General features: G+C 36.8%; 1 protein-coding gene across 3 annotated transcripts in view; it reads left to right on the top strand.

Moving 5' to 3' along the window:
- TTC7B (tetratricopeptide repeat domain 7B) overlaps nt 1-14,950 on the top strand; it is a 131,181-nt gene that overhangs the window by 59,625 nt on the left and 56,606 nt on the right. For all 3 annotated transcript variants that reach the window (XM_032691093.1, XM_032691092.1, XM_032691094.1), the window contains exons 12-15: nt 438-555; nt 752-809; nt 5,503-5,575; nt 6,821-6,981. In XM_032691093.1, coding sequence (XP_032546984.1) covers nt 438-555; nt 752-809; nt 5,503-5,575; nt 6,821-6,981 — 410 coding nt within the window. The remainder of the gene's footprint in view (nt 1-437; nt 556-751; nt 810-5,502; nt 5,576-6,820; nt 6,982-14,950) is intronic.

Here is a 14,950-nt window from a genome sequence, read left to right as displayed (position 1 = left end):
AGAGTTCTGCATGGATACGCTGTTTTTTACAGGAGACATAGTTCTTGTGATGGATTTTCCTAAAGAAATTGTTTATGGGCCAAGAACTCTTATTTATAAAAAATGCAAAAATGGTAGATGGCATATATGGACCAGAAATACTTTTTTTTTTAATTTAAAAAAAAAAAGAAAAAAAGAAAAAAGGTAAAACCGCTGTGTTATGTGACAGAGTTTCACTCTACCATAAGAATGAGTGTTTCAGTTTAAAATCTGTTTTCTTTACTCACTATTTAGTAGGACAGCTAAGTCTAATGAGAAATGAAATGGTCCTTGAAAGCAATCATGGCTGAGATTTTAACAGGGTCAGTGTGCATAAAATACATTTTGTGCATTCTTCACATTCTAATGTAATATTTAGCTAGTTTTAGACTTACATGGATGTTTTATAATGTTTTCAGTTGGAAGAAGCTGAAAGATTTGCCAAGGCAGTTGTTGATCTTGGGGACAAAACATCAGAGTTCAAAGCAAAAGGCTACTTGGCACTGGGATTGACTTACAGTCTGCAGGCCACTGATGGTAAGATAAGAATAAACATTCACAATTGGAAATTCCCATGTTCTCTAAAAAAGGTTACCTAGCAGAATGCTAGACATAAAATTGAAGCTTCTATGTGCAACCATTTTTTCAGTCAATGTATTAAAGCTTCTTCAATTAGTGTGTGGAATGAATTATCTTCATCATTCATATCACTGATTCAGTATATCCTTTTTAGCATCTTTGCGAGGGATGCAAGAGGTCTTGCAGAGAAAGGCTCTTCTTGCATTTCAGAGGTGAGTGGGTGTTGATCTTTTCATTTTGTTCTGCTATATGTAGTGAAAAGCTTTTGTTGTGTGTTAAAAAGAGAGACTTGTAGAAGATCATGTAATGACAACTTCACCTCTGGGAGTCTCCCTTCCTCAGTACAGAATGTATTTCTTTAGCATTTATTTCCATCATCTTCTGTCAGAATTACCTAAATTGATTTCTGCGGATTTCCTTTTATTTAATTTTAAAGACACTTGTGTTGCTCTCTAGTATAAAATATTTGCTCAAATATTCTGTTCTGATCTAGAAGGAAAAATCATGTGATGTAAGGTTTCCAGTCATAGTTCAATGTTATAGTATTTCTAAGAGCCAGCCGCTGATCACGTTGTATAGCAGGCTTTTGCACTTACCTCCATAGTGGCAGAGCAATAATTGAGGCCCTGCTGCTGTGGGTGAGGGGCAAATTGCAGGTAGTAAGGTAGTAAACTAGGGATACATTAAAAATTCTGTCTGGACATGTAACAGTGTAGGTAGTGACAGCGCAAATGCCCTGTCTTCCAAGTATCTTACATGGAGGTAGTGCCCTTGGGGATGACAGTAGTTCATTCTCAAGGATTTGACTCTGCAAACTAAATGAGGATGAACAGGTGAATGAGAACTCTCTACCCTAATTATAGAAGAATCAAATCTTGATGGAAAAGCTGACAAAAGTGCTGCAGCATCTAAATATGTCTCTTTTATGTTTATATACCCTTGAAAACCCTCCTTTGGTGAGATAAGCCTAAATGGAGGGAAACAGATTTGTGCATTAATGTGAAATGAAGTCCTGGTTTTTTAGTGGTGATTTGTATCTGAAGGAATAGGATTGAAAAAGTATTTTGCAGGTAACTTTAGAGCAAGGTCCTTGCTCTATTGGTCCTTCTTTCTTCTGTCTTGTCTTACCTATTCTTCTGTATGTAAATATATTTTAACATGTCTATGCTCTTCTTGTTCCTTAGTGGCTCTAATTAGTTTTTTTAGTACTTCAGCTTTCTTTCTCCATGTTGTAACTGAACTTTCTACCTCCTGGTTTATACCTCAGTTCCTCACCCATCCCTCTTACCACTACTGACTTAATCATCATTGTTTCAAAACTATCAGAATATAAATTTATACACAGAAGATCTTAGAACATGAGGATTAGTGGCATCTGCTTTCAATTGATTTAATATCCTAGAAACAATGTTTTGTATTTTTAACTGCATGTTCCAGGGTATTGATGTTAAGTTATGCTTAGTCATCCTTTCAGTTATGTAGTCATCCTTTCAGCTGTCCTTTCTCATAATGAACTTGTACATAGACTTCTGATTAAATTATCTTTCAGAGGTTTTACCCATGTGCAGGGTATATGTTTTGAAATTTCTAGTGAATGGCTTGGACTCCGTACAGAATCTTGAGTAGAATGGTTTGGTCCTCCAAAATAACAGACTTTTGGCATCTCAAAAACCCCATAACTATCTTCTAAGAAAATGGGAAAAAGTATATTTTAAAGGAATTTGTTCTCCATATTAACATATTTCCCCACTTGTGATCATAGAGAGACTTATATCTGATAGATCAGCTGTACTGGAAATGCACTCCAATATAATTGATAATATTTCTGGTTCCTTGCTTTGATAACATAAGTATAGGATGGTACTGAAAATTTGCTACCACAGAGAGTATGTTATGTTCAACATACGAGAGTCATGCCCACTTTGTTTTCCCACATCTGAAAAATAAATGTCTTCTAGGAGATGGAAGTTCAAATTCTCCATTCATCTCCTACATAAAGTGAGCAGCCTATACTGGACTGAGTATTTTGATGTGCCATTTGTTTTATTTTTTTTTTAATTTTATTTTTTTAATCACTTACCTTGAGGACCAATTCCTGAAGACATATTTGCCCTGAAGAAATACAATTATGTTTTGGACCCTTGTCTGAGCCAAATTTCAAGGCTTACCAGTTTGTGATAGTGGTCAGTCAAGAAGGTGCTTGTTACTGTCTTCACACAGTACTGAGTGGATGTTTGACTGACTTTTTTTTTAAATTTGGAAGACTTTCAGTGCTTTTCCTGTGGTTGGTGTGAATTGAAGTTTCACAGAACTCATCAAATGGTAGATAGATAGTAACAGCTTTATTCTTTCACTATCTGGAGCTTGGGTGACTGAACAAGTACCCTCTAAGTTAAAATATCTTGTTCTCTCTCAGTATTGCTTAATTTGTGAACTTATATTTTAAAAAGGGCTGGTCCTGGACAGGCTTTACCTGTGCCTCTAATCTCCAATTTAGAGGTGAAATTAACAAATATAAAAATGTCCCTTAATAACTTAAAATTACTTTAAAGCGTACTGGGTGTAGTTGCTAAACTGAAGAAGCTGTTCAGCTCTTTGGATTCGGGAAGACAGAAATGCACAGGTCAGAAGCAGAAGGATCTCTTTGTGATTGTAATGATTTGAAGGTCAATTTTGTTACTTCATCCCAATGGATGCGACTCATTAGATGTTCTAAAGATTATTATACATCCTGTTTCTAAATGAGCATTCTGGAAGATTGAAACAAATATAAATAAAAAAATAGTTCCAGGCTAGCTGCCCAGTACTTACCACACATCATTTTGGGATACAGCCATAATTTTTTTTGTTCTTATACTCAAACATTGCCCTGCTAAAAAGCAGAAAGATTGTATTACAGGAGAAAATAGTAGAGTGTATTACAAGAACAACTTCTGCAGGATAATAAAATAAATAAGACTCAGAGTGTGCATTTGACCAAAACATTAAAAATAAGAAAACAAAATTTTTAAAAAGATGGGGAAAAGTTATTTTGTGTTTCAATAACTGGGATTACTTGCAACAGCAGTAGTTAGAAATATTTTGAGAGTGCATAATCATAAAACCACTTCTGCAGTTGAGCATCTCAATGCTTTTGTCAATGAAGGTTCTACTTGTAAAAAGATCATCAGCATAAACTTCTTCATCTGAACTTCAAACATAGGTTCATGATGAATCAGATCTTATGCAGCCTTTTACTGTAATGCTGTGATAAAGAAGCTGTCCAACCTTGATTTCTTTTACATTGCAACACAGCAAGTAAATCCAGCTGAAGCTGGTCACAGGTGGTCTTCCCCCTCAGTATTGAGGCCAGCCCTGTTTAATATCTTTATCAATGATCCAGATGAGAAGATCAAGTGCACCCTCAGTCTTTCACAGATGACACCAAGTTGGGTGGGAGTATTGATCTGCTGGAGGGTAGGAAGACTCTGGAGAGGGATTTGGACAGGCTGGATTGATGGGCTGATGCCGATGGTATGGGATTCAACAAGGCCAAGTACCGGGTCCTGCACTTGGGTCACAACAACCTCCTGCAGTGCTATAGGCTGGGGAAGAGTGGCTGGAAAACGGCTCAGTGGAAAAGGACCTGGGGGTGCTGCTCAACAGCTGACTGAACATGAGCCAACAGTGTGCCCAGGTGGCCAAGAAGGCCAATGGCATCCTGGCTGGTATCAGGAATAGTGTGGCCAGCAGGACCAGGAAGTGATTGTCCCTCTGTATTTGGCGCTAATGAGGCCACACCTTGACTTCTGTGTTCATGTTTGAGTCCCTCAGGACAAGAAGGACATTCAGGTGAGAAGTGGCTGAGGGAGCTGGGGTTGTTTAGCATGGAGAAGAGGAGGCTCATGGGGAACGTTATTGCTCTCTACAACGACCTGGAAGGAGATTGTAGACAGAGGGAGATCGGTTTTTTCTCCCAATTAACAAGTGATAGAATGAGAGAAAATGGCCTCAAGTTGCAGCAGGGGAGATTTAGATTAAATATTAGGGAAAATTTCTTCACAGAAAGAGTTATCAGGCATTGGAACAGGATAACCAGGGAAGTGTTGGAGTTATCATCCGTGGAAGTGTTCAAAATACATATGGATGTGGCACTTGAAGATATGGTTTAGTGGTGAACACGATGATTGTGCTGGTTGATGGTTGGACTTGATGATCTTAGAGGTGTTTTCCAACTTTAATGATTCTGTGATAACAAGATGTTCTACTACTTAGTCTTAAAGCAACTTAAAACCAAGAATTAACTGGCTTCCTAGGAGGCTTACTGTACTGGACTGAAAATATGTTTGAACTTTATGAGTCGGGGAATGAACAAAACTCTGTCCTACTGTGCTACTACTCTTCCTCTTTGAGTTCTGTGTTTCAGAACGATCTGACCACATTCAGTGTGATTCCTTGGGTACTTCTTGTGCAGATGATATAGTTCTTCTCTTTGAAGGCATATTGTTTTGGGGGATTGGGATTTGGATTTTTTGTTCCTTTTTCTGTTAGAAAACTTCATTTAATTAATTTTTATTATAACTATATATTATTCTTAAGTAATTACATCTAGTGTTTGCTTCGGAGTACAATATATTTGAAGAATCATTTTGTATTGCTCATTTTATAGATTTATACTGAAATTACACAATTAATTTCTATTAAAAATTACTTTTAATGTCCCAAAGTGCTTCCTTTAAATCATGGATGATTAAGAAGTATGTGAAAAATTGCTGAATGAACACCGCTTTTATCAAAATATGAGCATACGGGTAGTTAAGAAATCTGAATCTGAATACATGAATATATATGCATTTGTAGGTATGTCTAACCTGTCTGAACAGGGGCAAGACTCACTTTTGTTTGTTTTGTTTCTTTATTTGTAAGGGCTCACAGTTTGTCTCCAACGGATCATCTGGCAGCATTTTACTTGGCACTCCAGCTTGCCATATCCAGACAGGTTAGTTTTGTTTTAAAAGTGCAGCATCATGCTGTCGTATGAGGATTAGAATTTCTATTTGTTGATGGATACAGGTGAAAATTTCTTCAATAAAAACCTGTTTTTCTTTGTGCCTATATGCATATATGAGAGAAAAAACCTGAAATACTCTCTCCAAACACCTTCAGTCTTATCTACAGATTTCTCTGGAGTTCTGCCTGTATTTCCAGCTCTAGGATCAGAAATAAGACATAAGTAAGTCCACTTACTTCAGCATTTATGTTGCTAGATGGAGAGAAAAAAAAAAGTCAGTTTTTACCATGTTTCTACCTATTATGTGTAATCTCTGCTCAGATCCTGGAGAGTGGGACTCCTGAATCTAGTCTTTAATGATGTTGATAGTGCTTAAATCTTGAGTATCTGCTGAGATCTGTGCCCTTTCTGAGTACCTTTAGGAGATTAGATTATTGTGAACAAAATTACAAAAAAAGTGTTTAGGAAAACTGGAAAATATTTTAAATCTATAAAAGAGATCAGAGTTTAGTCCAATTTGTGCAGCCATTATGTTTGAGGCATTCTACCATATATCACATGGATTTGTATATTGTGGAACTGCTTTGTATCTATCATGATAAGCCTTTTCCTATGTTGTCTTTTATTTTAATTTTGAGCACAGTTGTTTATTTTTGAACACAATCTAGGTGACTACTTGTCATTGCTATTGACAGAGGAGCGGAAACCTTGGTCTATGTCACATTAATATGGAATGGACTGTCACTTAATTAGCACAAAACATTTTTCACTAGCAGGCTATGACTCTGTACTTCTGAATTCCAAAATTTGCATGCTGCTTAACTAAATTTTCCATTTTTAGCACCTAATGTACTTATTTTGAACAAAAGCACATGCTGCTGAGGAGATAATGAAATTCTACGTAAAGAAAAGTTACTGTTCCTGTCTAACTATACATTTTAGTTAATACATTACAATTAAAGTATTTTCAAAATCATTTAGAAGTACAACCAATACTTCAAAGAGAATAGTAAGTGAATATTTTAAGGGGTTGAAGGGAACTGTTTTATATATCTTACTTAATTTTTACTGTTAACTGTAGAGCATCAGGTCCATTTTAAACTTCTCAGTAGTGTCTTACAGGAGTGTATAGAATTCTACATATTATGTGTATTTTGAAAATTTTATGGATGTGCAGTCAGGTAATAGATAATACTTCTAATAGTGGTGCTTTCTTTTTTTTTTTCAAATCAGATACCAGAAGCTTTGGGTTATGTTCGTCAGGCTCTGCAACTACAAGGAGATGATGCCAACTCTCTTCATCTCCTTGCACTCTTACTATCAGCCCAGAAACATTATCATGATGCTTTGAATATCATTGATATGGCCTTGAGTGAATATCCAGAAAATTTTATGTGAGTGAATGTCATGTTTGCTTTCTGCGCTTTCTCTCATAGTTATTTTTTCTAGATTCTCATCTCATTCATTTCAAGAGGGGATGGATTTGAAGTTTAGGCTATTTTTTGTTTACAGTAGTCTTCCCTTCTGCCCATTTAATGCAACTCTCTTTATTAAATGCTTGTTAAATAGTGATTAAGGATTTGGTTTGGAAGGGAGGATAGACCTGTATAGTCAATCTTATTTTAGTTTTTTTTCTACACTCTGTATAGATAATTTCTCCCTGTTGCATGCTTTATAGTATGTTTGTGTCTTCTGTTTTTATGCAATATTCCAAGAAGGATAAACAGGATTTTACTATTAGCTTGCATAGATTTATTCCATCCTACAGATAACTCTATGCATATTGTATGGAATCTGTTCTGTAAAATACATCGTAACAGAGAATCTCCTGTTTTGCCTGGATAATAACCACTCATCTGAAGCTGGCTGATGGATAACTAAACAAGTGAACAGGGAAGAAGCATGTTTGGTAAATGTTCTCTTGTTTAAGAAAGAAATTATTCTTTCTGTTTATTTTTCATGTTGAGAACATCTTAAAATACACTTGGGTTCTGTACCTTTTTAGTTTTTTGGGTTTTTTAAAATTTATTTTCGTAGTGAAAGTCTCATTAAATGCTTTACAGTGAAATATCTCAGGGACAGCTTCCATTAACTTCCAGTCTTCCAACTTTCCAGTCTTTATCAACTGTCAGTAAGGTTGTAATCCATAGTATTACAAATATCCTACATGCTTATTTAGACAGTTTTTTTGAAGTATCTCATTATTAACTTATACATTACTGGCCTGCGTCATAAATTGTTATTATGTCAGCATACAAAAAAAATAGGATTTTTTAAGGAATTATTAGTTTGAAAATAGAGATTGCAGTGGTTTTCCTTCCTGTTCCTTGACATTTCAGTTCTCCTTTTGACTGTCTGTGTAAGGTACTGTTGCCTTTTTCCTCATAAATCTGACCAGGACTTCTGTTGATATCACCTCTCCTCAGAACTTCTGTGGCTTGCAGCCAGTTGTGTGTAAATGCTTTTGTGACCTTCTGCTGTTTCTCACTTCCTAGTTTATCCACACACCTATGACTTGTCTCGGTTCTTATCAGGGGCTTCTACACATGCTTCATGATTTCAGAACTGTCTGGCAGTTCCTCTCTCAAACCTGTCTGTGCTTTCCTCAGGACCAAGGGACATGTCAGCAAGTCATGGTTTGAGATGCAATTGAAGTATCAGCAACCTAATTCTGTACCCTATTATTGTTAAAGAGATATGCTCAAAGAACTATGAGTGTCATCTTCAGTCCTTGTTTCATTTTCTGCGGCTTAGTGGCAGTGTAAATAACAGACAAAGCTGCTGTATTTCTCAGGGTAATAATTGTCTAGAACTATGTCTGAAACTGTAGTTTCAGAATTCCCAACTGTTTTAAGAGAGCTCCCTATCACGCTAATCTCTGTTGTAATGCAAAAACAAAGGTTCATTCAGTAAAATGTTTAAAATTACTCTTGAGCATTCAGAAGATATTTATGGGTTTTTCAAATGTGGTTCATGGCCTTTCCAGACTTGTTTATACTGCAGCTCTGGTTAAACATGTTGCCCAAGTTGTTCATGACAGTACTGATCTTTGCATTAATGCGTGTATGTATTATTAATCATATGAGTCATAATAGTGATTCTAAATCATTAGTCCTGTTGTATAATGCAAACACTCTGTCCGTACAGTGTACTGTGTTACAGTCTACTGGTGCAGATCAGGGAATTTGAGAGGAATATCTTGGCATTAGGAATCACCATCAGATGTGGCAGCAATTGCTGAAGAATCCAAGGTGCAACACAGCTATATATATCTCTAGAAAGTCTTTCAGAGTCTGGTTTCTAGTGCTGTCAAGTTCCCAGAGAAGTCAAAAATATGACTGAGATTTCTTGGATGCTCTCTGCAATTGATACTGACAGCTAGACAGACATATCTGGTCAATAATATAAATTTAGATTGATTGCTTCACATAACTGGGTAATTTTTGCAAGGATTTATCAGCAAAACCTCAGGTTTACAGTCTGTTCTTGAACACTGTATTTGTGCTTGTTGTGTATGTGCATATACACAAGTGCTTAGTGTATCACTGAGCCCGTTTTCTTATTTTGCAACTTCTATAAACAATATAATGGTATTTCCTAGCAGATTGGGAAGAGATCCTCTTGTGTTCCCCTACAGCTTGCTAGTTTTTAAATACGCTGAAACATTTGATTATTCAACTGTGGTGCTTTATTGGCTTTTGTAAACACTTATCTTTATGCTTTATCTTTCAGTTATGTCTGCAATCCTAATAAGTAAATACTACAAGAGTTTTCTTGGTATTCTCTGTATTTCCTGTTAGACTCCTGTGCTGGTTTAAAAGTAAACCGATGGGAGAAACAAACCCACCTCAAGAGAGATTACAAGTCAGAGTTACTATTTATTAAAAAGATTACAATAAATACAGTGATACAGTAAAGAGAAAAAACTGGTTTTAACCCCCAAAGACAAATGTGTAACCCTGCACCCTCGGACAAGAACAGAATGGTGTTCATCAAACCCTGTGCTGAGCACCACATGGCTCCCTGGGTGCAAAGTAAAAGGAAAGGAAAGCTGTTGGTCCGGATGATGGTCGCAGTTCTGTCGAAGTAATGATCACAGTCTCATAGAGAGTGGCAGTCACCCTGTTAAAGTTCTGGTTCTCCTCAGGATCTTATGAGTGGTACCAGAAGTCCCAATATATGCTTAGGTTCAGGTGGGAATGCCCAGTACCTCCCTACAGGACAGAGAGTTTCACTTGGGTGATTTAGCTCTGTGAGTCATGGGATAGTTTTGGAATCTTTGATGGTCTAGGTCGTTGTAGCTGGCTGTTACACCAGTCCAGTATGGCCCATTAGCAGAGACGACCCCCCAGGCTGAGTGTGAACGTTCTCATGCCTCCCCAGAGGGGAGTTATCACAGCTGAGTCATTGGTGTGAAGACAAGAAACACTCCCCTGCCTCGAAGGGTTTCTTTAACACCCAGCTTGTAGCCTGAGGTGTTAGGTGTGCCCTGATCAGCTGCTGCAAATGACCCATTTATTAACAGTCCATCAGAAATGACATAGAGGGTGTAGAATACAGGATTTTATACTCACATAGTGATAAACTGATCCCGGCCCCTATAACTAGGACATCTCCATTACCTCACCCTTATGCAAATCGATACTTTAGTGGCTTTGCAGCATAATAAACCTCTGTATTTGGAAGTATTAAAGTAAAACATAGAACTTGTGATTTATGTTATTTCTTATTTCTTCCACTGTTATTCCTATCTGCATATCTCTGTATGCTGTAATTGCATTACTGCACTGAGTGCTGTCCTGCCCTCTTCACAGCTTTTCTTTTATTTTGCTTTTCTTTAAAAAGTATCTACATTTTCAGAAATTTGTAATACAGCATCTTCGTAAAAGAAGGTTGAAAGGAAGTTATAGGATATGCAGTGAGTCATGCTGGGAAGTGGATACTTTCCAGCACTTTTTTGTAATCACTTAGTAAATATGTTGTCTGTCAGTTTTTTATATCTAAAAACCTGATGCATTCCTAGAATTCGTGTTCAATAGTTGAGGCATACAGCAAGCATACCTTTGTATCTTAATTTAGCCTTAACCTTCCTGCGTTATAAAGCTGATAGTTGGCCAGTCAGATAATGGTTTTGCCATAGATGCCTCAAGGTCAATAAGTAGAAAGAAACTCCTCAGAGCCAAAGAATTATGTCTCATCATTATCTAAAGGAGTGGAAGGAATTAGCAGACACATTGGGCTGTTAGCAGCAAGGTATAGCTTTTTCTTTGAATAGTGTTGATTGTTCTTCCTTTATTCATTAATTTGGGAACATAAATACACAATCTACTCTGAGACCTTAAGAGGTATTGGGAAAAATCCTGGTGAAAATCTGAGAAACCACTAGAAGTGAAATAGATATGTAGTAATGTTTTTCAGAGATAATAAAAATTCAAGGTATTTGCTGAATATCTACAGCACTATTGGTTCAAACTTTTTGTCAGCATAAGTTGCTAGGTTGTAGCCACTCTACTTACAAACAAGTTAGCTGTATTTTTCAGAGTAATACTATCAATCTCCTTTTAAATGCTACCTCTGAAGCCTCTGGAAATCTGAGCATGGTTTGATCCAGGGACAAAAAAAATCTCTAAATAAAAGACTGCTGAACAGATTAAGGTACTGAAAAGATTACAAATACTGTACTTTACTGAGATGGGTGGGAGTAAGGTGCCAGCACCAAAAATCCTGAATAGTTAGTCCTAGTCAGGTGCTACTGCGTTTGAATTCGCTTCAAGTTGCACATTTAGCCCCCTTTCATTAGACAACTTGTCCCAGTAGTAGAAATGTGAAGTTCAGTTCTTCTCCAGCTTGACAATGGTGCCACTCCGAGTCCTAGCTGTTAAAATATGTGGGAAGCTGGGTGAGATGATCCATTTCTCTTCCTGAAACAGAAGCAGGGACGTGCTACCCTGAATGCGAGGAGAGTAGGCAGGAAGGAGCCACGGTACATCCTAAATTACTAAAGTACTTAACTGGGAGGGGTGCTTGAGGTCTTGGTTGCTTGGGATTTCCTTGTTTTATCTATATTATTCCACTGATTTCCTCCTCTGAATGTATAGGCATTCCCAGAGGTGTGCATTACAGTCTGAGGGTGTGTTCAAGGATATGCAAGGTAATGGTGGTTGTGTTGCATCGGTTCGTATTCGGCTTGTAAACCTTGTGCAATATATATAGTATATATGTGATTACCTGAGGAGCATTATTTACAGACTCCTTTGTATGACTCTTCTCTGTTTTTATCTGCTTGTTACAAGGAATTTATACCTTAGTGGTCTTTTGAATGATGTGAAATCTTGAAACAACACTTCTCTCTGTTTCTAATTCCTGGTTAGTCAAAATTAGATTCTCAGTCAAGGGAGACAGAGTTAGGTTTCTTAATTAAATACTAGAGATATTGTTTTCTTAATCTTGACTGGGGTTCCCTCATTATTTCAAGTGTTGGGGCACTTAAAGATGAATATAGTGCCTGAAATTAGTGTAATTAGGCAAAATAAATAGTAAATTGCTAATTTTATGCTGAAAATTGGAACTGTAATGGAGAGCATCTGACAAGCTTTTAAAGTAGCAGAAGTAGGGAACAACAGATGGGTTATTTCAGAAGTGCAAGCATGTTATTTTAATGTTAAGTACACTCAAAAAGGAAAGACATATGGTAACAGGTTTGAAGACAACTGAAGACTAAGTTCACAGTTTAAACATTTACATTTCTTGAAGTGTGATGGCAGTTTTTTTGCTCTGAGAATATTTCACAGAATCATCAGGCCAATATGTCATTCCTCTGAAAACTATTAAATCCTTTCCTTCCTGACCCTCAAGGGCTCTATTGAGCTACATTAGATTTCCTAGAATCAAAGGGCCTTTTAACATCTCTCTCAGTTCATTGAATAACAAACCTGTTTCCCTCTGGGAGCTGTTCAGGTGGGCATAAAAGAAGAGCTGATTGGTAGAGGCAATATAGGATGATACATACACTGATGTTTTGTGGGACACAAGGATATTTATCAACTAAAGGGAATAGTATGGTGTGCTGCTTTCCCAAGGTGGGTTATAGTTGCACTGCAGTGTGTGGTGCTGGTAAAACTTAAGCTTTTGTGTTTTGGGGTTTTTTTCTTGATAAATAGAGCACTGGGAATTATTTGAGGAAAGGATGGTAATATAAGATTGGATAAGAAGTAGTGATGTGCTGTGCTTGCCAAAATCATGTCTTTCAGGTTGCGTATACAGTCTTGTCAACATTTGACAACATGCTTTTTCAAATCGATTCCATTTTGATCCTGTTTATCTTGGGAGTTATATGAATTAGATCTCAGGAGTTATTTTTTTGTAAGTCATGAAAGACAGTATGGTTTGCTTATGTTTTTTCTTTTTATTCTGGGCTCTTCTAACTCCCCTTCCCCTATGGTTATTGTTATATGCTTTTACTGAATGGTCCATTAAAAAGACATTGTTTGTTGGTAGATACTACTTTATATAACAAATTGGTCATTGGCCTTAGGGCCTTATCCCTGAATTATAGTTGCTAGGCTGTAGATTCTTCTTTGAAACTTGATTGAAAGAGTCCCAGTTTGGGTCATGAGCTGGCTGCTGCAGGGTATTCAAGGCAGGAAAACAAAAAGTTTTCAAGTATAACTAATTTGTTCTGGCTTTAGTCAGAAACTATCTTTATTATAGTTTACAGATTTACGTTTTCTTAAGGACGCTGAGTTCATAATATGGAATACTGTTTACATACACTACACCAAAAGTCACAAGATGAACTGCTTTATGAACAAATATATGGGGAATAATATTTCAAAGGGTGCAGGAAAGGCCATCACATGCACACCGAGTGTAGCTATTCATGATTTTCACAAAATTGTCTTATTTTGGGGCTTGAGGGCTGATTTCTTTTCCTTCTTTTGCCTGTTTGACAGTCATGCTTCAGTTAGCAATCCGAACAGTCCATTTTTACTTCATCCATTTTTCTGTATGTGTATGGGCTTCCCAGTACTTGGGATCTGTGCAGCCAAATTTGGAGAAGGTTTGGCGTCTGATTGAGAAACAGTTTAGGAGTTCTTTTTTTTGAGTTGAATGATTTTCTGGAGTTTTTACAAAAGCTAGATTTGTTTGCATGACCTCTTGTTGCCTGTGTTGGGCATACAGTGATTTCAAGGTACTTAAAAATTATGATTCTTGATGTTTTGTAATGAACTACTTGTATCTTTCCTGATAATAAAACCTTTCTTGAATGCTCAAAGTGGAGTAGACTGTGCAGCAGTTCAGTTTGCAATTGCAGCAGACACCTCCATAAGTTTCTTTCCGTGCTTTGATTATCATGGTGATAGAAGTGTTGCATCTAAGATCACTGACCGTGTAAATAAATCCTTTATAAAACTGTATTCTTTCATATTCTATTTAGTTTCATGTTGTTGTTTTCCCTGTAAGTTAGATTTCTGCAATTGTGTCATTTTGTGTTTTGGTGATCAAGCAGATGTTTGGGAGTTGAGTAATGTGAAGCTGTAAGCTTTCTACAGCAGGTGTTAAAGGGACAGCTGTCAAAACTGAATGTTTGAATTCATAGTTTGAAGCCAGGAAGATCGATTTTTAAAACACCTGACTGTCTATATATTAGAAGTCCCTAAATTTACTTTACTTTACTTTTTGTGTTAATAAAGGTTGACCTAAAGCCTACCTTCCAGAGGACAATCGATCGTGATAAGAACACAGCAAAACCTGGAGAAACCATTGCAGCACGTGGTAGCTTGTTTCAGTTGCACTCTTCATTAAGACTGCAATTTTGTTTTTAATTTGAAATGATCCCATATTGGTTTCCAGCCATTGATTTTTATATCATTCTTTGCCAAGCCCTTGTAATACTGGTAATTTCATACTCTTGATGCTGGCTTCTGTAATAAGACCACCTCCAAACGTCCTTTCTGATAAGAATGTCACCATACTTGCTGACAGTAAAGGCATGTGCCCTGGCCTTTCAGTGGCACTGTAGCCAGTTTTCATCACATGTGAACAAGTGCAAAAAATATTTCAATATCATTTATTACTACATAGAGAGAATCACCTGCATCGTGTCTTTTGGAAAGGATTGTGTTAATTATTTTGAGCATAATGGCTTCATCGGGGACTTATATTCAACTACCTGTCTTTTGACAGTCTTCTTTGCTTCTTGGTTAGTTATTTCTAGGATGTGTTTCCACATATAGATTGCAAAGGCTGTATTTGTTCCAATAGCTATATATTGTGATTTTAAAAAGAAATGTGGCTTGACTGCTATTAAGCCATGCTGCTGAACAGTTTGTTTGCAAAGTTTCCTACTGTGCTTTATAAGGA

This window comes from Chiroxiphia lanceolata, chromosome 6, assembly GCF_009829145.1.
Source record: "Chiroxiphia lanceolata isolate bChiLan1 chromosome 6, bChiLan1.pri, whole genome shotgun sequence".
NCBI lineage: Eukaryota > Metazoa > Chordata > Aves > Passeriformes > Pipridae > Chiroxiphia > Chiroxiphia lanceolata.
This window is presented reverse-complemented; position numbering and strand designations above follow the sequence as displayed.